At 46.5% G+C, this 22,924-nt stretch overlaps 1 protein-coding gene across 1 annotated transcript; it reads right to left on the bottom strand.

Annotated features, from left to right (window-relative positions):
• Positions 1–640: 640 nt before the first annotated feature.
• rfc1 (replication factor C (activator 1) 1) lies at positions 641–22,924 on the bottom strand. Its single transcript, XM_080534805.1, has 23 exons — positions 22,857–22,924; positions 21,673–21,825; positions 21,467–21,542; positions 20,208–20,384; positions 19,451–19,749; positions 18,681–18,752; positions 18,248–18,325; positions 16,556–16,978; positions 15,710–15,820; positions 15,306–15,485; positions 14,661–14,765; positions 13,066–13,507; positions 12,742–12,854; positions 12,466–12,580; positions 9,577–9,665; positions 9,010–9,147; positions 8,510–8,605; positions 7,893–8,146; positions 7,228–7,345; positions 2,817–2,962; positions 2,360–2,573; positions 1,571–1,762; positions 641–1,292 (listed from the first exon to the last, which is right to left on the bottom strand). Exons 1-23 carry the CDS (start codon positions 22,857–22,859, stop codon positions 1,191–1,193), a joined length of 3,696 nt encoding a protein of 1,231 aa, XP_080390931.1. The 5' UTR covers positions 22,860–22,924; the 3' UTR covers positions 641–1,190.

Raw genomic sequence — 22,924 nt, 5'->3', positions numbered from 1 at the left:
ACTAAGTTGTACAGTATATTTATTCACTCATATTGGTACTGTATATTTTGTCTTCAGTGTTGTTGTATTGTCGTCTTGCTGTTGTATGTACTGTTCAGCATGGTAGAATACCAAGTCATGTTCCTAGTGCACTGCACATGGCGAATAAAGTTGAACTGAATTGAATTATTATTTTAACTGTTTAATACCAGCACACCTGACGGGGTTTGCGCTGAGGCAGTACCTAAGTTTGGGGCGTGACTATAATAAACGGCCAGTGACCCAAAGCCTTACTACTCCACGTGTACCGACTCCCTCTGTGTCCAGGACCTCCACGGTAATACACAACACTATATAAGCAGAAATAGCTTCAAAAGACAATGACTGGAGCAGTAGAACAATAATTATCTAGGCTGTAAATTAGAGGATGTAAAACTAATATAGATGACATCGTCAGTTGTATGTGTGTGTGTGTGTGTTGTAGTGTGGCTCCCAATATTGCATATTCCAGTCCAGCAAAGATATACCAAACCACAACATTTTATATTCTTTATTACTTGTCAGTGAAAATGTTACAAAACACAATATACAAGAGCAGTTTCTGGATCTCTATGAATTTGGTCATAAGAAGTGCTCACTATAGGAAACAAAGTACTATGCTTTTACAGATTGTTGACTTTGTAGTAGTAGTAGTAGTAATCTTTACACTACTGTTACATATTTACAATTGAACAGTTCATGAAGCGCACACCCCTCTGTAACATACAGGTAATCACATGGTTATATCACCACCAACATGATATGGGGACTGAGGGGCGAGAGAGAGAAAGGGGGGGGGGGTGTGTGAGAGAGCAATAAAGTGTGTGAGAGAGAGAGAGAGAGAGAGAGAGAGAGAGAGAGAGAGAGAGAGAGAGAGAGAGAGAGAGAGAGAGAGAGAGAGAGAGAGAGAGAGAGAGAGAGGGATACACATTTTCATTTCATTTCATTTTTTCAGTGTTTGGGATGAGCACATGTCCATTATGTGTATTGAGAGCTTCAGTGTTTGAGGACATGTCCATTATGAGTATCCATAGTATCACATGGATGATAACCGAGATGTTGATGGCGATTATGTCGACGGTAATGCAAACAGTTTGGGGATATATTTGTTGGAGTGGTGGGAGGTGGAGGTGGAGGTCAAGTTTGTTTGAGTGGTTTCTCCTCCTCAGGGCTCACTTCTTGCCTTTGCCCTTCCCCTTGCCTTTCCCTTTCCCAGAATCCACTGCTTTCTCCTTCTTGGGCTCCTTGGAGGGTTTCTTGGAGGCCTTCTTCTGCTGTTGGGCCAAAGAGGACGGAGAGAAAGAGAGGACAGGGTCCAGAGAGAGGAAGGAGAGGAGGGGGGGGGAGATAGAGAGGACGGGATCCAGAGAGAGGAAGGAGAGGGGGGGGAAATAGAGAGGGAGAGGGGAGAAAGACGTGACAAAAGGAGGCAGCGTTACGAGCAGGTGCAAATATTATCTGGACTCGTCAACGGACAGATTCCAAAAAAGAAGAGAAAAATCTTAACACTGACCAACACTGCAATTGGCTAGGGTTGTGTGTGTGTCCTTACCTTGATCATGGCGTCCAGGCCTTCCTCCTCCTCCTCCTCTTCCTCCTCGGGCGTCTGCTTGTCCTGTTCCGTCTCTGCCCCTCCCAGGTTAGGCTCCTCCCCCCCACCGCGGCGGCCCTTCTTGATTGGCTGCAGGGAGTAGGGCGTCAGGTGCACCTCGCGGTTGTACGCACGCGTGAACGCAGCCTTCACCTGAGGAGCAGAGATCAGGATGAACATCTTGTTAGTGCCAACGTCTCCAAAACGTCCCGTGTCACCATTTTCTCTCCCCCCGCCCCTCCCCAATATCAGGTGAAAGGCTAACATACTTCCCTCCCTAGACATTCAGTTAAACAAGAGATGACATAAAAAATAAAAAATAAAGATCTGAATCTTTAGAGTAAACGATTATTAAATCAGTCCATTACATCGACCCTCTCTACACCTCCCTCTCCAACCCCCCCCCCCCCCCCCCCCCCCCTTACATTTACATTTACATTTTTGGCATTTAGCAGCTACCTTATTCCAAAGTGACTTACAATCAATACATTTGACTAAGCAAGTGAATCATCAATCCACCAGTCGTAGCAAGAAGAGTAATCTTGCTCAGGCCAGGGGCCATTGGCAGTCGTCGTGATATCATTTTTTGATTTATTTAAAAGCAAAAAACTATAATTTAGAGGCTGGAGAAACAGTACAAGGGGGGAACAGGTGTCTCAGGAGACACAGTACTGGGGGGTAGTATATGTCTCAGAGTAAGCAGTGAAGGTGTAGCCTTAGCCTTAACAGCCCACCCCCCCCCCCCCTCACCTTGGGGTCCAGTTTGGCGTAGGGGTCCGGCTGGCCCCCCCAGAGGCTGACGTCCATGATGTTGTCCACGTCCTCCCTGATGAGGTGGTAGTCGTCCAGCAGCTGGACCGCCTGGCCCGCCCCCTCCGCCCCCAGCCTCTGCAGGGGGGACAGCAGCGCCCCCCGCAGGTAGGGCAGGTAGTCCAGGTTCACCGCCTGTCTGCTGCTCAACGTCCTGGTGGAGGGAGAGGGAGAGAGGGGGGGGGAGAGGGAGAGGAAGGATGGAGAGAGAGAGAGAGAGAGAGAGAGAGAGAGAGAGAGAGAGGGAGGAGGAGAGGTAGAGAAGATTGATTAGTGTCTGGTGTGTGTGTGTGTGTGTGTGTGTGTGTGTGTATACTCACTAAAAAGCCTTGTAGTGTGTCTGTGAACACTGTGTGAGTGTGTGTGTGTGTGTGTGTACGTGTGTATCCACACTCACTTCAGGCTCATGTGAGAGGCCAGCTCCTGGAGGATGCGGGAGTTTTTGCCCGTGGAGGAGAACTTGCCCAGCCAGCTCGGGAAGGAGGGGAACTGACTCATGTAGCCGCGCATCAGCTCACCTGGCAACACGCTGGCGTAGATGGCCTGGAACACACACACACACACACACACATCAGTAACAATAACAAGTTTCACTGTCACAAATATCTACACACTAGTATGTTGTCTGTGTGCTGAAGGGACAAGAATCACTGAGGAATGTGTGTGTGTGTGTGTGTGTGTGTGTACACGTTATCTAGGAAGCAGTGATCAGGAGGGTATTCGTTCAACATTGCTAAAGGACAATCCAGGCTTATTTTGATAAATCCCACAAGATTTATAAAAAAAATCTAGCCTTATTTTTTTAAGTCTTGCGAGACAATAAGCCTGGATTTTCCTTTAGTGACGTTGATGGAATACTTCTGATAGGGCTAAATAAAGGTTTTCATAATGTTGAACCAAAGGTTAAAACAAGATACTCTGTTAATTCTGTATATGAACCTTGTACACCATGAAACTCTGTACAGCCCTGGCTCTGGGCTCTGTTAATGATTGTGTGACCCTTGTACACTGGACACTGTTTGTGAACTTTTCCTCCCCTGCTTATCAAATTTCCATGAAATGATTCGTTCTGAACACCACCCACTTTTTCTAGGACACTGATAGGTTCACCACTGCCTCCTCCTTTCCATTCTGTATGAGAACTGAACCACATGTTTTCCATTCTGTGAGAATAAAGACTGGCTTACAGGAGAAGAAATTTTAGTACCAATATGGCGTCTCTTCCTACAGGAGAGGCCTCATATTCGTCCTCCTTGCAAGTAAATACTAATCATGATTGATTCCGTGTCTCTTTGTTGTTTAAAGTCTATGGTCTGTTTGAACTAGCGACGGGTTAGCATGGCTTGCATTACAACCAAGCTGAATAGAATATGGCATTTAAGCCCAGAACCACAACCCGACATTTTGGTCCTTCTGAAGCCGGATCTCAAGGTCGTCTGATGGGGGAAGAAGATTCGACACACCGAAGTCTGTTGCAACAGCCCGGGATCGAGCGAACCCGGAGAAAGTCCTGGAACGTCAAATTCGCTCCAGGCCGGTGCGTTAGATGTCGAACCTTTCTCCTCCAAAAGGACGGCTGACGAGATCCAGACCAAGACATAAGCAACAAAGACCGGTAAATATAGAAACTATGAATGAAAGTGAATTATAATAGAAAAAGAAAGATTGCAATCGAAATGAATAGTCTATCTAATCCTAAATTGTACAAAATAGGAGTTGTTTGACATGCAAAAAGAATGCACTTTAAAAGACAGATGTATATCTTTTTATATGTAAACAGTAGACTAATGGAAATTAGACTGTGGAGTAGTTTGACATACGAAAGGAATCCACTTTGAAAGATAAATGAATATCCTTTTCGTGTTAGGTAAACAGCAGACTAAGAATGGAACTGAAACTATGACTGAAAGTGAGAAATAGAAAAGTGTAGAATTAGAAAGTGTATGTGTTAGAATTAATCCAAGATTAAGGATACTGTATGTTCAGTGACAGAGAGAGAGCAGAGGAGAAGGCCACAGTGTGGGGGCTATTTGAAGAGTGTATGTGTGTGTTTGAGTAAGAGATAAGAGAGAGAGACAGAGACAGAGAGACAGAGAGAAGGAGAGAAAGCAAGAGGAGACGAGGAGAGGAGACTAGGAGACTAGTAGAGGAGTAGAGGAGACTAGGAGACTAGGAGACGAGAAGAGGAGACGAGGAGAGGAGACTAGGAGACTAGGAGAGGAGACGAGGAGACTAGGAACCAAGGAGAGGAGACGAGGAGACTAGGAAACGAGTAGAGGAGACTAGGAACCAAGGAGAGGAGACGAGGAGACTAGGAGACTAGTAGAGGAGTAGAGGAGACTAGGAGACGAGGAGAGGAGACGAGGAATAGACAGACAGACAGGAGACAGACAGACAGAAAGAGAGGAATAGACAGACAGGAGACAGACAGACAGAAAGAGAGGAATAGACAGACAGACAGACAGAGAGACACAGAGAGAGAGAGAGAGAGACAGAGACAGACAGAGAGACAGACAGAGAGAGAGACAGACAGACAGAGAGAGAGAGAGAGGGAGAGACAGACAGAGAGAGAGAGAGAGAGGGAGAGACAGACAGACACAGAGAGAGAGAGAGAGAGAGAGAGAGAGAGAGAGAGAGAGAACAGGAAAGAACCAAGGTTAGAGACAGAGATAGAGAGAAATATTTGAAGTGGAGTTATGACACAGAGAGGAGAGCGAGAGCAGGAGAGAGGGACAGAGAGGAGAGAGAGAGAGAGAGAGAACAGGAAGCAGAAGGGTGGGGGTAGACGGACTCTGACCCAAGAAGGGGTTGGAGGGCAGTAAACCTCCATTATAATACGAATTTGGACGAATTACAAAGTTTATAGAATAGATGGGAAAATTGTATTACCACAAAGCCTCTACAAACAGCAGCTAATTTGATACATGGTCTTTTTGATGACATGTATCAAAAAGCAGGGAAATGATGATTGACAGGAGTTAACGCACATTTTCACGTATATAATTACACAATTTAAAAACAAAACAAAAAAATATAGTGATAATGGCGCACATTTCGTGAACGAATTGATCAAACACAGTGTCCAAACACCTGGACATTGAAGAGTGTGTTTCTCTAATGGAAACACACATGACAATAAAATTGAGACCTATGGGTTTGATTGAATGAATGAATGAATGAATGAAATAAATGAAATTAATGAATTTGAAATAGTAAATGGGAGAGGGGTTTAGACTACCCATAGTAGACGACAATAGGGAAGTATTGATTGATTGATTGAAAACTTTATTAGACGATTTGCAGAAGCAAGTGACATGAAAGTACATATTTCAATTGGGGTCCTTGATACTCAATTCATCGTTATATGTAAAAACAGCAGATTTGGCAGAAACAGAAAACACACTGGTGGATGGCTATTTAGGAAATAGGAAATAGCCAGAACAAATGATCTGCCAGTCCCTTTTCTGTTTCCTACAGGATCGAGAATACAACCTGACCAGATCCTCATCGACGAGATGGAAGGAGAACACTGGCGCAGCTAAGCATCTCAACTGCTGTCAAGATCGCAGAACGAGATACGTGGATGCACAGAGCCATTGAGGGAGGGTGACATTGTTTCCCTCGAACGACGGGTAGTGGTGGAAGCCCGGGCTACAAAGGGGTTATTCAGTTAGTGAATTACGTCTCAAACCCGGTGAAGAATTCTTCAGATCCACTATCTCTTAGAATGAGGGGACGAAATCCTCCCGACGACCCAAACGAGACGCCCGTCCAGGCACACGACCCAGTCTGGGGCAGTAATGTCCCAAGATGACATAGAAACCCTGAACTATCAATCAGAGACATTTGTAAACGCATCCCTTACGAACTGAATGACTCTTGACCTATCGACTGCAGTAGCAGGAGGAACATGTGTGATGCTTGACACCAAATGATTGTTTGTTGTGTCTTCCCCTGCTTCAAAGCTATGACTAACAAACTGATTTCAGGAATATTTGTAACCTAAGTACCTAACCCAATTTGAGAAACTCTAATCCAAGTTGAGGTTCATGTGTGATCTGTACGGCGATGTTGAATGACAGTTAAACTAGAAAATATGAAAGAAAGTTAAAACGACCTGAATAAAGAAGAGAATGTTTGTATCGTGATAAATTATGAAAAACAGCAGGGAATGATAGGGCTAAATAAAGGTTTTCATAATGTTGAACCAAAGGTTAAAACAAGATACTCTGTTAATTCTGTATATGAACCTTGTACACCATGAAACTCTGTACAGCCCTGGCTCTGGGCTCTGTTAATGATTGTGTGACCCTTGTACACTGGACACTGTTTGTGAACTTTTCCTCCCCTGCTTATCAAATTTCCATGAAATGATTCGTTCTGAACACCACCCACTTTTTCTAGGACACTGATAGGTTCACCACTGCCTCCTCCTTTCCATTCTGTATGAGAACTGAACCACATGTTTTCCATTCTGTGAGAATAAAGACTGGCTTACAGGAGAAGAAATTTTAGTACCAATATGGCGTCTCTTCCTACAGGAGAGGCCTCATATTCGTCCTCCTTGCAAGTAAATACTAATCATGATTGATTCCGTGTCTCTTTGTTGTTTAAAGTCTATGGTCTGTTTGAACTAGCGACGGGTTAGCATGGCTTGCATTACAACCAAGCTGAATAGAATATGGCATTTAAGCCCAGAACCACAACCCGACAACTTCCCAAGTCTGTGGTGTGTGTGTGTATGTGTACATGTTACCTAGGCAGCAGAGATCAAGTCTGTGGTGTGTGTGTGTGTGCGTGTGTGTTACCTGCGTGGGCAGCAGCGACCAGGTCTGTCGGGAGCGTATCTGTCGGTCCACCAGGTCTCCGTCACAGATGGAGTCAGCTGTCTTGCTGAGCAGCACCAGGTGGGACTTCACATCACCCCTGAGAGACACAGAGAGGTGTAACATGACATACTGTGTGTCTGTGTGTGTGTCTGTGTGTGTGTCTGTGCGTGTGCCTGTGCGTGTGTCTGTGCGTGTCTGTGCGTGTGTCTGTGCGCGTGTCTGTGTGCGTGTCTGTGTGCGTGTGTCTGTGTTTAAGAGTAAGTGAGCAATTAAAATGGGTCATTCAGTCATTAGGTTAAGTCTTGGGCTGCGTTCATAAATTCGCTCTGAGAACACCGGAGGGGTCACACTGGGGTCAACGTGATAGTGGGACCAATTGGGGGTCAATTCCATGAGTGCTGATCAGATTTCCAGAGCGTAGTTTTAGGAACGCAGCCATAGTCAACGGTCATAGGTTTCATGAGCAGGTCTGTGTGTGTGTGTGTGTGTGTGTGTGTGTGTGTGTCTGTGTGTGTCTATGTGTGTGTGTCTGTCTGTGGGCGTGCGTGTCGATGCGTGTGTCCGTTCGTGCATGCTTGTCTATGTGTGTGTGCGTCCGTGTGCATCTGTGTGTCCGCGTGCGCGCGTGCGTCGGGTCCACTCACCGCGCGGTGGCGGGCCGCACGTGCAGGTAGTTCTCCTGGACGAAGAGCGGCGCCAGCGAGTAGTCGTGGAAGAAGAGGTCCGACTTGTCGATGAGGGACATGTGGGCCGTCTCCTCGCCTGAGAGGAACACCTTCCTGCACACGTCGAACGGGCCCATCTTCATGTCCTTGCGGGCGTTCTTGGCGTCCTCCTTGACCGTGTCGTAGGTCATGACCTTGTCCTTGACCGACCACATGCTCAGGTTGTGCAGCACCTGGGGAGGGGGGAGAAGGGGTTGTCACGGTTACGGCCCCCTGTCAAAACGGCACGGCGACTGATTTGATCACCTCACCTACCGAGGAGGTGTCTAGAGTGACGAGAGTGGGGTTCACACCTCCAAAAGGGGTACACATGTCCTCAATAGAATGATGATAATAATAATAATAATAATCATTTAAAAAATTATAATAAGACCTTCGTATTAGTTGATTCTGATCACCTCTGAATGGACAATACTGGTCTCCATCTTTGAGTGGAAAATACTGGTCTCCATCTCCATCATTTCCTACTTTCCTAGTTCTGAGCCCCACCAGACCCCAATGACAACAGATGACGGCGTTGCCCCTCCCCTCTTTACCTGCCGGATGTCCTGATTGGACGCCAGGATGATTTCGTTAAGGGCAGGGGGCGGGACTTTGAGGCCTTCCTTGAAGGCGATGGACATCATGGCTCCCTGAGAGAGAGAGAGAGAGAGAGAGAGAGAGAGAGAGAGAGAGAGAGAGAGAGAGAGAGAGAGAAGAGGGGGTTAGGGGAAAAGAAGGAGGAATAGAGGAGGGTAGGGGGTGAAGAGAGAGGGGGGAGAAGGAAAAGATCAAGCAACAGCCTAAAATGTCCACAACAGCTTGTTTTAGTTCTGGGTCTAAGAGTAAAGGTGTGGAGAGGTCTGGTAAGAGAGGTAGAGGGGAGTGTGTGTGTGTGTGTGTGTGTGTGTGAGAGAGACTGTGCACGTGTGTGTCTGTATGCATGCATACATACATGCATGCATGTGGCTGTCTGTGCGTGTTTGTTAGTGTGTGCGTGTGCATGTGTACATGCATGCAAGTGTGTGTGTGTGTGTGTGTGTGTGTGTGTGTGTACCTTGATCATCTCCAGCCGTGGTCTCTGGAAGCGCAGGTCGTAACAGTGGTTGGACAGGGAGCGGATCTTCTGGTGGTTACGGTCGTTGCACATGCAGATGATGGGGATCTTGGACATCTTGATCAGACCAATCATCTCCTGCAGGGGTCAGAGGGGGAGGGGTCAGAGGTCACACAGAGGACCAGGATGTAGGACTAGAACCTCTAATATAAATAAATATTCCTATAATAATAACAGGGATAGAACTAGAATTAAGGAAATGGGAAAGCATAGTTCACTTGTTCATCGATGAGTGTTGTGTGTGTGTGTGAGAGTGTGAGTGAGTGAGTGAGTGAGTGCGTGCGTGAGAGAGTGAGAGTGTGAGTGAGTGAGTGAGTGAGTGTGTGAGTGAGTGAGAGAGTGTGAGAGTGAGAGAGTGTGAGAGTGTGAGTGAGTGAGTGAGTGAGTGAGAGAGTGAGAGAGTGTGAGTGTGTGAGAGTGTGAGAGTGTGAGAGTGTGAGAGTGTGAGAGTGTGGGACTGTGTGTGAGTGAGAGAGTGAGTGTGTGAGTGTGTGTGTGTGTGTGTACCTGTATTCCGCCCCGGTCCTCGTTGCCAGCCATGCCGTCCACCTCGTCCATGATGAGAACATGTTTACTGCTGACCGTCGTAGACGAGCCTGGACACACACAAAACTACAGCACTGAGTGTGTGTGTGTGTGTGTGTGTGTGTGTGTGTGTGTGTGTGTGCGTTTGCTTGTGCGTGTCTGTGTACGTGTGTGTGTGAGAGAGAGAACACACGTGCTTGTGAGAGTTAGAGATGCTCCGATCAGGGTTTTTGGTGCCGATCACCGATCACTGGAATCAGTGATCTGCCGATCCGATATCACCGATCACAGCGTCGAAAATGGCAATTGAAGCATTCTATTTATTGTGTAGCATTATTTATGTTTTTAATTATTCTTAACACCATTGACATTGTATATTAAGTATTTAAATGAAATTAGGAGATGAGAAAGTATCATGAATTGACGACCATCTGTTTTATTGAATTCACAACCACCTGTAGCTTACTTCAGGAAAAACAAATAAAATGTGAAAATAAAAATCATAATACCGTATTTTCCGCACTATAAGGCGCACTTAAAAGCCTTTAATTTTCAAAAAAACCGACAGTGCGCCTTATAACCCGGAGCGCCTTATATATGGATCAATTTGTTAATTGGTTGATCCATACTGGTTGTACACGGCGCTCAAGGCGCTCTGTCAAAATGTTTCAGTACGACTGGTAAACTACAAAGCCGCACCGCTTGCAGCATTACGGTAATCAGTAAACACCGGTGTTGTGCTTACTCACAGTCCCACACCACTTGTGTGTATAAAGACCCCAAGTAAAGAAGACTAAACAGAGTTTCCAAGGGAACAAAGCGAGATGGCCACAGTTAGACACAGTTAGAGGACAAACTCCAACAGTGGGTTGTTGAACAGAGAGCCGCAAGTAGAAGCGTCTCTACAGTCACTATTCGAATGAAGGCAACAGCGCGAGCACGGGACATGAACATCGATGAATTTCGAGGCGGTCCTTCTTGGTGCTTTCAACTTGAAGTTTTAAACTCGATATAATAAAGAACAGTTTAACGATCACTAAACACTTATAATTTGTGTATTGGATTCATTATTCTCGTTTGCCGGAGGCTACCGGTAAGGGAGGGTTATACTTTCGTTTTAGCTCGTGTTCAAAAGCAAGAACTGTGTGTTCATCTTGTTATGTGTAGTTATGTGTTTTTAGCATGTCGATGTTCTCCCAGTATGTTGTCATGTTATTAAAATACAGTTTAGACCTTCGTAGCGATGTGTTTTGTTAGCAGCGTTCGTAGCTGTGGCTGCGTTCAGAGACACAAAACTGAAAAATTACGTTGCACATTTCACCAGGAGCTGTCACATATTGGTTGTTGGTTATAATTGTATAGCCTATTGGTTGTTTTCTGGTGTTGTTTTATTGTTTTGCTCTGTTTGTAGTCTACTTGATGTATTTTTATCAGCTGTTAAATCACCACAGCGGTTAATCCACTAATAGAGATAATACCAGATTGAAAATGCTTGTAGCTAACTACTCTATATCTCGTGGTCGCAGCTATTGCGAATTGCTATTCACGCGAGTCAGCTGTGAATCACCGCAGGTCCTTGACGCTTGTTGCAAAAATGGATGACGAACGGCTGATACTTGAGGTGGAAAAATATATATTTTTGACAGTGGAGCAGGTAGAACGTTGACGGTGACAACGCTCAGGTGGAGCATGGACAACGGGAAGTTGACACAACACCGATGGAGAGGTGACGCAACGCAGTAGGTGGAGCTTGGGCGTAACGCAACCCCAGTCAAACGTTTGACTGCAGTATTTTCTATTCTATGCGCTTTATAATCCGGTGCGCCTTATAATCCGGTGCGCCTTATAGTGCGGAAAATACGGTAAATAAAATGTACACTGTCACATCAAATGTGCAACATTCCACTCGAATGAGAGGAACTAGGGGCTCTTAGAGAACTTGGAGCTTATACAGTATACTGTAGCTTTCCTGAGGAACAATAAACATGCCCAAACTAAACTGCAACATAAACAGGCTATAGCCAAATATAAAATACTGTTTCAAGTCAGTCAGTTTCAAGTCATATTTAGGAGGAGATAAGACAGCAAGTCAGCAATAATCAATAAAACAAAAAAACAAAACATTGCACCTAAGGAGATTTCAGACTCAAACCTTACTTCTGATTAAGCAGCATCACTGGCAGATTAGCCTTGAGAAATACAAGCATCTCAGCGTTTTTGGCACTCAGCCTGTTCCTCTTATCATCTAAAATATGTCCTGCTGCTGAAAAGTGCAAGGTGCACAGAGGAAGACCTAAAACTCACGCGCTAATAGTTGTTGCTATGGGCCAAGTGACTTCCTGCTCGCGGGGTCACATGACGTCGCTGCACACTACCTACACTACGCTCGTGAAGTCGCGCTGGAACTCTGACCAGCACTCGTGGAACGCCTCTCGTCCAATCAAAGCACTCGGTCCCTTTATGACGTCGAGCCCAGTGTGCGCTTCGGCGCTCTCTGAGCGAATCGACGAACGCAGCAAATGCCGTATGATATTCGTGGTATTGAAAGACCTTGCGTGCGTTCCTCCCCGAGGTATTTCTTTTGAGCAGACATTACAAACGGCATATTTGTTGTCTCTTTCCGACACTGTGTAATATTTCCAGACTGGCGACGCCATTTTGTAAACTCAGGTCGTGTTTGATCGGCCGTTTTGAGAACTCCGATCAAAACCGATCAAGGCCATATCGGCCGATACCGATCGGAGTCGATCAGATCGGAGCATCACTAGTGAGAGTCCATGTGAATTCTTAACATTGGTGTTGAACGCTGTGTGAGTGTGTTCTGTCAGAGAGAGAGAGAGTGTGTGTGTGTGTGTGTGTGTGTGTGTGTACCTGTGTAGAAGTTCTTGATGCTGGTGTTGTTGAGTGACTCTGCGATCACCTGCTTCAGACTGTTCTTACTGCGCGTGCAGCTGGCGTTCATCTCCACGTAGCTGTAACCCAACTCCTACACACACACACACACACACACACACACCACACACACACACACACACACACACACACACACACACACACTAAATTAACAAAAGATGGAGAGCTAGACAACACGGAAACAAAAGAAAGTGAAAGACAAATAGTGGTGTGTGTGTGTGTGAGGAGGCTGACCTGGCAGACCAGGGCTGCGGTGGTGGTCTTCCCCACCCCAGGGGGTCCTGAGAGTAGAGCAGCCTTGAACCCTGAGCCGTCGTCCTTCCCCCCGAACTTACCAAACCGCCCTGCTAGAGAGACGATCACAGGTTAGTTGTTTGACTCACATAACTGCACGTAGACAGACAGACACACATACATACACAGAGAAACACACACCTACATACATACATACACACGAACAAACACACTCACACCAGGCTCCAAAGACATCCCCACGGTAACACAGCACTCACAGACACAGACGCAGACGCGCACGCGCACGCACACACACACACACACCTGCCGGTTTGGCCGTCGTCGCCCCCCCCGCGTGGTGCGTGTGCCAGCCCTTCAGCCAGCGGAGCAGCTTATTGGCACAGCTCTGATCCCCCTGCTGCCCAATCACAGCCTTCAGAGAGCGGGGGCGGTACTTATCCACCCACAGCAGACTGGCGCCCTCCTCTTCGGCCGCCGCCGCAGTCGATGACGAGGAAGAGTCCGTCCGTCCCCCCCGCCCGGCCAGGGCCCCCCCCAGCCCTCTCCTGACGTCCGACCTCGGCCCCCTCCCAGGGGGGGTCCGGCTGCCCCCCGCCCCTCTCCTCTGGGCCAGGCCGGCCTTGGAAGGGCTGGGGGTCTTGGGGGGGGTCTTGGGGGTGCTCTTCCTCGGGGAGGGTCTCTGGGGGCGAGGGCTGCTCTTGGTGCGGGAGGACGCGGCGTCTGGAGTTCTCTTGGACGCTTTGTTCTGGTGTCAGAGGAGGAGGACAGACAGGTTAACTTGTGATTGTGTCAGAGGGGGACAGACAGGTTAACTTGTGATTGTGTCAGAGGGGGACAGACAGGTTAACTTTGTTCTGGTGTCAGAGGAGGAGGACAGACAGGTTAACTTGTGATTGTGTCAGAGGAGGAGGACAGACAGGTTAACTTGTGATTGTGCCAGAGGGGGACAGACAGGTTAACTTTGTTCTGGTGTCAGAGGAGGAGGACAGACAGGTTAACTTGTGATTGTGCCAGAGGGGGACAGACAGGTTAACTTTGTTCTGGTGTCAGAGGAGGAGGACAGACAGGTTAACTTGTTCTGGTGTCAGAGAAGGACAGACAGGTTAACTTGTTCTGGTGTCAGAGGGGGACAGACAGGTTAACTTGTTCTGGTGTCAGAGAAGGACAGACAGGTTAACTTGTGATTGTGCCAGAGGGGGACAGACAGGTTAACTTTGTTCTGGTGTCAGAGGAGGAGGACAGACAGGTTAACTTGTTCTGGTGTCAGAGAAGGACAGACAGGTTAACTTGTTCTGGTGTCAGAGGGGGACAGACAGGTTAACTTGTTCTGGTGTCAGAGAAGGACAGACAGGTTAACTTGTAATCGTGTCATCAACACTTTAATAAATAACCGTTGTGTCGGAGTTAGCGTGTGTGTGTTTCTGTTTTTTCCCCCTTTGAATCACGGCTCTGGTAAAACGGCTTTTGGACAGGTTTGCAGACATTGCGAGATGATTGTTGGCTCGGACGAGGGACGGTGATCCCCAGCATGTGGGCTCCAGGGGGGTATTCCATTAACGTTGCTGAAGGAAAATTCAGGCTTATTTTGTTCAAATGCTCTGGCGAGACTTATCAAAATAAGGCCGGATTTTTAAATACATCTCGCTGGATTTATCAAAATAAGCCTGGACTGTCCTTTAGATACATTGATGGAATACCCCCCTGGTGTGTTTATGTGTGTGTGTGTGTGTGTGTGTGTGTGTGTGTGTGTGTGTGTGTGCCTGGTAGCCGGCACTTCACTAAAGGCATTTTCCTCTTTTGGTTGAGCACATTCTAACTAAAACATGTGGTTGTAGGACGATGATGATGATGATGATGATGATGATGATGATGATGTTGTGATGGCGTGTTTGGCTGACCTCTGTCTCGGCGGCGATCTCGTACTTGGACTTCTTCCCTGGCTTGGTTCTGATCAGCTGCAGAAGGCCGTCCTCATCCAGGATCCTGGTGCCGAAACCCTCCGCCTGGAGGGATGGACGGAGAACAGAGGAGTCAGGGGGAGAGAGGTGGATGGAGGGATGAAGAGAGAGAGAAAGAGAGACAGAAAGAATGAGAGAGAATGATGGATAGAGGGAGAGACAGAAGGAGATAGAGAGATGGATGGAAAGAGGAAGGAAGAAGAGAGGAAGAAAAGAGAGGAAGAAGGAGAGAGGGAGAGAGATAGAGACACACCGACACAATAAGAAAGGAGAGTAAGTAGAAGAAAGTGCAGAAGGATGGATAGAGGATGAGAGAGAAGGAGAGATATTGAGTGAGATGAGCCAGGAGTATAGACTGAGGGAGCGAGAGAGTGGGAACGAGAGAAAGAGATAGATTGATAGACATGAGAAGGAAAGAGAGGAAGAGAGATAGATAAAATTGAGAGTGAAAGAGGAAGGGAGTGAGAGAGTGAGAGAAGATAAAGAATGTCCTGTCCCATCCTGTACCTTCTTATTCTTTCTCACACACCCCCCCCCCCCCACCCACACACACACACACACACACACACACACACACACACACACCTTCTCCAGCTTGGAGGCTCCACTGTCCCTCCCCAGCACCATGTAGCTGGTCTTCTTGCTGACGCTGCCCGTCACCTTGCCCCCGTAGCGCTCGATCAGGGACTTGGCGTCATCCCTCTCCATGGACTCCAGCACCCCCGTCAACACAAACACACAGCCCTCCAGGCAGTTCTCAGCACCCTGGGTGGGACGGACACACACACACACACACACACACACACACACGTTATACATAAAGAAACATGTGTGTTCGTGAGGGAAGTGGTATGTGTATGATGCTTGGGAGTCGTGTGTGTGTGTATATGTAAGTGAGTGTGTGCGTGCGTGCGTGTGTGTGTGTGTGTGTGTGTGTGTGTGAGTGTGAGTGTGCGAGTGAGAGTGTGTGTGTGTGTGTGCTGTGTTACCGTGGGGATGTCTTTGGAGCCCAGTGCCTTGGGTCCCTCTCTGTTCAGGTAGCTGCGGAAGGCGGAGGAGTTGCCCCTCTTCTTCTCCTCTGCGTCCTCAGGACTGGCACTCTGGGAAGACAACACACAACCGAGTCTAACACTTAGTCTAACACAACACAACCAAGTCTAACACTTAGTCTAACACAACACAACCAAGTCTAACACTTAGTCTAACACAACACAACCAAGGGGCGCATGTCAATAGTCTACGGTAGCTTCCTCTCCTTCTGCACTGGTGTATGAAAGAAAGACAGAAAGAAAGACAGAAAGAAAGAAAGACAGAAAGAGAGAGAAAGACAGAAAGAGACAGAAAGAAAGACAGAAAGAAAGACAGAAAGACAGAAAGAAAGACAGAAAGAAAGACAGAAAGAAAGACAGAAAGAAAGACAGAAAGAAAGACAGAAAGAAAGACAGAAAGACAGAAAGACAGACAGAAAGAGACAGAAAGAAAGACAGAAAGAAAGAGAGAGAAAGAAAGACAGAAAGAAAGAAAGAGACAGAAAGACAGAAAGAAAGAAAGAGACAGAAAGACAGACAGAAAGAGACAGAAAGACAGAAAGAAAGAGAGAGAAAGAAAGACAGACAGAAAGAGACAGAAAGAAAGAGAGAGAAAGAAAGACAGAAAGACAGACAGAAAGACAGAAAGAAAGACAGAAAGAAAGACAGAAAGAAAGACAGAAAGACAGACAGAAAGAGACAGAAAGAAAGACAGAAAGAAAGAGACAGAAAGAAAGACAAAAAGAAAGAAAGAAAAAAGAAAAGTAAAGAAGAGGAGTTCCCTTTTCTGAACTGATGATTTCTCACCTCTGATTTCTTGGGCGAGGTTTTGAGAGCTGTGGGTGTGGTCGTGGTCGCGGTCGCAGGGGAGGTCTTCGCTGCGCCAACACTTCCTCTCCTGGGCGCCGGCTTCCTGTCTGTAACGGAGGGGGTGACGGGCTCCTTTTTGGGCGAGATGGAAGCTTTGCTCTTCTCCTTCCTCTTCCCCCCTCCTCCTCCCCCCTCTTCCTCGTCTTTTTCCTCCTCCTCCTCCTCCCGTTTCATCATGGCCAGTTTGGAGCTGGTTTTGACCGGAGCGGGGACCTTTTTAGGGGAAGGACCGATGACTTCCTGGGTGCGGCTGTCCCTCCCATTGGACGGCGATTGAGAGCTTGTGTTGTGGCCGGGGTCTGTACTGCTCTTACTGGGCGATGTGGTAGACCCTCTTCTTTCACCAGAGTTCTTACGAGCCTGGACATACATTAGAAGTATGAGAGAGAGAGAGAGAGAGAGAGGAAGAGGGGGTTAGGGGAAAAGAGGGAGGAATAGAGGAGGGTAGGGGGGGTGAAGAGAGAGGGGGTAGAAGAAAGGATCAAGCAACAGCCTAAAATGTCCACAACAGCTTGTTTTAGTTCTGGGTCTAAGAGTAAAGGTGTGGAGAAGTCTGGTAAGAGAGGTAGAGGTGTGTGTGTGTGTGTGTGTGTGTGTCAGGGTTTCCGTTAACCGGTCCGACAAATTTAAAACTCTTCGGTCATAATGTCCGGTGAAAATAATTCCCTCTTAAAACCCTTCTGCGCCGAAATGTACCTCCGCCGGCACAAATCCGCACACAACATTGTAATTACCGTAATTTCTAAACGGTTTGTGCTATCGAAAAAATTCCAACTGTCCCTGAAAGCTGAGATGTTGCACTTCAACCAACATATAGGGTATTACGGTAAAATGTGACGTGACGACATTCTCAGTGTCAGTTTACTCATAGTGAAGGCGGAGGAGGAGTTGTACTCCCGAGTCCGAGTAAGTATGATTTGACAGGCAGTTAAACTAAATGCCTTCCCAACCAGCGAGACCTGGTTATAGAAATGACGTTGTTTTATTGATAAAAAAAGGGTAAAACTGGAAAGAGAAAATAGAAAACTCACATTAATCCCAAACAATTTAACAGACTTCAGTTAACGTAATGTGGAGTCCGTTCATTGATCGATGCAGTCTGTTCATTTCCCAGTGTGGCGCGCGTTCAGCGCTGGACATAATGGCATAGCGCGCATGCGAATCATGTTATATTATTATATATTATATAGCTCGCATCTAAACGTATCGGATGAGAAATAGACATTAAACGGCATATATAGGCTAGGCTACACAACAGTAATCACCGCGACAAACAGCTATATTATATTTTAATATGATGACCGGAATATCTCACGTTTGTCCGGTAAATTTAAATCTTCCCGGACACGATGACCGGCGCCAATTTTTTTTAACGGAAACCCTGGTGTGTGTGTGTGTGTGTGAAGGAGACTGTGCATGTGTGTGTCTGTATGCATGCGTGCATGTGTGAGAGAGAGCGAGAGAGGGGTTATGAAAGAGTGCGAGCCTGTGAATTCAACCAGTTGATAAGTTCTCCTCTGTATTTCCATGGTTGTGCAGATCCTGTCCCGGCCGTCAATACCTGCAGCCCAATCTGTAATTCCATTGGTTGAGAGAGGGAGCCTATCCGACTGAGAGTGTATTGTTCACCTTTTTGGCTTGTGGTTCCTCGTCCATCATGGCCAGCGTCCTGGCAAACTCCTCATCATCATGGACCTGCTTCTCCAACTGTGACAAGGGGAGCGAGAGACAAAGAGAGAGAGAGGGGGGAGGGGGTTAAACGAATAATGACAACCCAGTTCTGAAGGTAAACAGAAAGACAAGATCATATGAGAGTCCGGAGAGGAGGTCAGCCCACCTAGTGGTGGTCTAGTCTAGTGGATAGTGAGTTGGACTTGTGATAGGAAGGTTGTGAGTTCAAATCCCGCCTGAAACCACACCACTACTAGTGTGCCCTTGAGTAAGGCACTTAGCCCTCAGTTACTCCAGGGGGAATGTCCCTGTAATTCGTAATTGTCAGTCGCTTTGGATTAAAAGCGTCTGCTAAATGGCAAAATTATAAATTAAAATGATTATAAATTACCTCCATGTCTTCAACCATCTGAAGCTGCTTGGCAATGACCTCATCACTCAGGTCCTCTGTGTCTTGCATGGGCTGGGGGGAAAACAACCATCAACCAACCAACCAACCAACCATCCATCCATCCATCCATCCATCAATATTCCAACCTGCCAACTACTCAAACTACTCTCCACACAAGTGGGTAGTGGCAGATCAAAGGTCATTGTGGCCTACTGTACTACAGAAGGGGGTGATGAGGGGTGAGTGAAGCCAGGGTGCTAGTACTTACAGTTTTCCCCTTGGTGCTGGCCACCTGTGAGGCGTGAGGGGTTAGGGAGTTAGTGTGGTGTGAGCTAGAGGTGTGAGGTGAATCAGGGGGCTGCTACTGCTACTACTACTACTGCTGCTGCTACTGCTACTACTACTTCTATTGCTACTACTACTGCTGCTATTGCTACTACTACTACTACTACTACTACTACTACTACTACTATTACTACTGCTATTGCTACTACTACTATTACTACTGCTGCTGCTGCTACTACTATTAGGCTACCACTGCTACCACTACTATTACAACTACTACTACTACTGCTACTACTACTACTACTACCACTACTATTACAACTACTACTACTATTACAACTACTACCACTACTATTACAACTACTACCACTACTATTACTATTACAACTACTACCACTACTATTACAACTACCACTGCTGCTGCTGCTGTCACTACTACTACTACTATTACTACTGCTGCCACTACTACTACAACTACAACTCACAGCCTTCCTCTTGGTACTCGCCACCAGCTTCTTGTCCGAGCGCTGAACACTGGCGGTGCCAAAGTAGTCCATCACGGAGGTAGGAGTGCGTTTGGGCGGGGGAGGGGCGGATTTCGGGGTAACGGGGGGAGACTTCAGTCCTCTTTTCCCCAAGGCGGCTGCAGGGGGAGGCTTCGGGGGGGACTTTTTTACAGGGCTTTTCCGAGTCTTTTCCGTAAATTTCTTCTCCGTTTTTTTCACTCCATTCTCCTTGGGCAGGGAGGACTTCTTCAGGGACAGGAAGTTGTCATTGTCTGAGTCTTGACCCGAGAGAGAGAGAGAGGGAGGGGAAGGGACAGAAAGAAAGAAAGGAGAGAGAGAGTGAGAGAGAAAAAAAAAAGAAAGAAAGAGAGAGAGGAAGAGAGAGGGAGGGGAAAGGACAGAAAAGAAAGAAAGAAAGAAAGGAGAGAAAGAGAGAAAAAAGAAAGGAAGAGAGAGAGGGAGGGAAAGAGAGAGAAATCGACATTTTAAAAAAAATGATAGGAGCGGCCAGCTTGTGCTGTGAGGTCATCCCAGTGACAGAATCTGAGCTAGTGGTGACTTCTGAGTGGTGGTAGGAGTATGGTAAAGATCCTCACATATCTTACATATAAGATGTACTGTACCTCAACATGTTCTACTTCTAGAACATAAACAACATTCTTCCGGTATATTCCGTACCTCAACGTGTCCCACTGCGAGAACATCAACAGTATTAATCTGGTATATTCCGCCTCACCTGTTTCAGAGACGTACTGCACTGGGTCCTTCTTGGGAGGGGGGTCGGGTTTGGACGCCTTCTTGGGAGGGGGGTCGGGTTTGGACGCCTTCTTGGGAGGGGGGTCGGGTTTGGACGCCTTCTTGCTCTCTTTAGACGCACTGTTCTTTCTAACTGGCTTTTCTTCCTCCTCCGAGTCTGAAGCAGAAACAGCAGGAGAGAGACAGCAGGAGAGAGACAGCAGGAGAGAGGAGACAGACAGCAGGAGAGACAGCAGGAGAGAGGAGACAGACAGCAGGAGAGAGACAGCAGGAGAGAGGAGAGAGACAGCAGGAGAGAGACAGCAGGAGAGAGGAGACAGACAGCAGGAGAGAGACAGCAGGAGAGAGACAGCAGGAGAGAGACAGCAGGAGAGAGGAGACAACAGGAGAGAGACAGCAGGAGAGAGACGGCAGGAGAGAGACAACAGGAGAGAGACAGCAGGAGAGAGGAGAGAAGAGGAGAGAGACAGCAGGAGAGAGACAACAGGAGAGAGACAGCAGGAGAGAGGAGAGAAGAGGAATCCAAGAGGAGAGATGGAGTAACGGTGAGATATTGCAGGAGGTTATGGTAGAGAGAATAAGCCTGAAGAAGGCCAATCCAACATCAACAAGAACCCCCCGAAAAACCAGGCGGTACTGACTGCATGACAGCCTAGGCCCTGTTGCAGTATCTGATCAGATACTAATTTATAATCATTTGATAGAGTTCAAAATAACGGCATCCGCACACTCGCACTCAAACACTGTGCAAAAAAAAAAACGTAGTTTATTGCGAGCTTTCGGTCATAGACCTTCTTCAGACATAACAGCATCTTTTTTTTGTCATGAAAAGTTATTATTGCAATTCCTGGCCATAGTTGCAGACACCTACCAGACTCTATGACTATGAAAAGTTATTATTGCAATTCCTGGCCATAGTTGCAGACACCTACGAGACTATGACTATGAAAAGTTATTATTGTAATTCCTGACCATAGTTGCAGACACCTACGAGACTCTGACTATGAAAAGTTATTATTGTAATTCCAGGCCATAGTTGCAGACACCTACCAGACTCTATGGGCCGGTTTCTAAGACAAAGCTTAAGCCTAGTCCTGGACTAAATCACACTTTCAATGTCAAATCTCCATTGAAGATGCTTTTTAGTCTAGGATTAGGATTAAGCCTTGTCTGTGAAACCGGCCCTAGGACTATGAAAAGTTATTATTGTAATTCCAGGCCATAGTTGCAGACACCTACCAGACTCGATGACGGCACGCCTCTTCCTCTTCTTCTCCCTGTCCTTCTGTTTCTCTTCTATCTTGGGGCTTGTGACCTGACACACGCGACAATAACAACACACATTGTCATTACACTGAACATGCACAACCGCATCCTTGTATACACTGAATAAGTAAGGGCAAATGATGTGTCACACAGTGTGCCTATAGGGTGCGCATTAGTACCTTGGTGCTGGCTTTCCTTTTCTTCTTCACGTCTTCAGCGACGCAGACAGATTTCTTTTTCGTCTTCGTCTCGTCGTCTGTGCTGGCGGTTCCATTCTGCGCTGGTTTTTCCACCGCGGTTTTGCTGGTAGGCGCAAAGAACCGCCGTATATCCTGCGTATAAGGCAAGGCAAGTTTATTTGTATAGCACATTTCATACAGGGGCAATTCAAAGTGTTTTACATGCATTATTTAAAAACACAGCAAGAGGAGCATAGTAAGAAAAGAAACATGACAATGAATAAAAGCAAATATAAGAAGTAAATAGATAAAACATTCAATAAGACAATAGTTCATGGATAAAAGACATGAATACAAGTCGTGAGCTTAGAATGATAAGGTTCTATCTCCGTTTAGGGTAGTTCAGAGATATTGAGCGTCAAAGTTTTTACATTCCATTATGTTTTGTGAGATGGAACCTTTGTATTTTATGAATTACTAAAATAACACCACACAGGCATTAATAAACACCTAATGGATCAGATTATGTAAAAAACTCAATTTTGACAAAAATGGAGATAGAACCTTATCACTCTAACATCACGAAGTGTTAGTGTTTAATCATAACCGCTGCAAAACATGAGGGTTTTTTTAGCTTTAGATTTAACTATGTTTGGGCCTGTTGGATCTCTGCAGGGACTTTGTTCCGGGAGCATGCGGCAGATGACTGAAAGCGGAGGGGAGGGGGAGAGAGCGAATGAGAGCAGGAGGACAGAAATGGCATTACTTTTGTGTTTCGGGACCTGAACTTGGCATAGATAGAGGCACAACAAGATATGTGCCTTGTGAAAGTTAACGCCGCCTACAAAACGCAGCGAGGTTATTGCAATATTATTTCGATGTGCATTGGAGATAGCTATAGCTTTTGATCGATTAAGCATTATGTCATCAGTATCAATACGATGGGGCTAACGAAATGTCTGGGAATGTGTCATGTGTTATGTCAATCGTCTCAGAGGAAGGTGGATACGGTATCTAGGACACCTCTGTCATGTTTGTGTTTGACATGCCAACAAATAACTCACTAGCACATTTAAGCTACAAACACGCCAAATCAAGTCGCCAAACACGAATATGTGCATGTGATCAGCAGTATGGATCACAAGGAATGACTGGAACAGTTGATACACCGACTTGTGTCTTACCATGATCGACAAGATAAGTTGGTTTTCTTTGCTGGTTTGTTGTCAGATGAGTTGACGCCAAATCTTCC

Source organism: Nansenia antarctica (genome assembly GCF_963989245.1).
Source record: "Nansenia antarctica genome assembly, chromosome: 6".
In the NCBI taxonomy this organism is placed as follows: Eukaryota; Metazoa; Chordata; class Actinopteri; order Argentiniformes; family Microstomatidae; genus Nansenia; species Nansenia antarctica.
The sequence above is the reverse complement of the archived record's forward strand: the minus strand, read 5'-3'. Positions and strand labels throughout refer to the sequence as shown.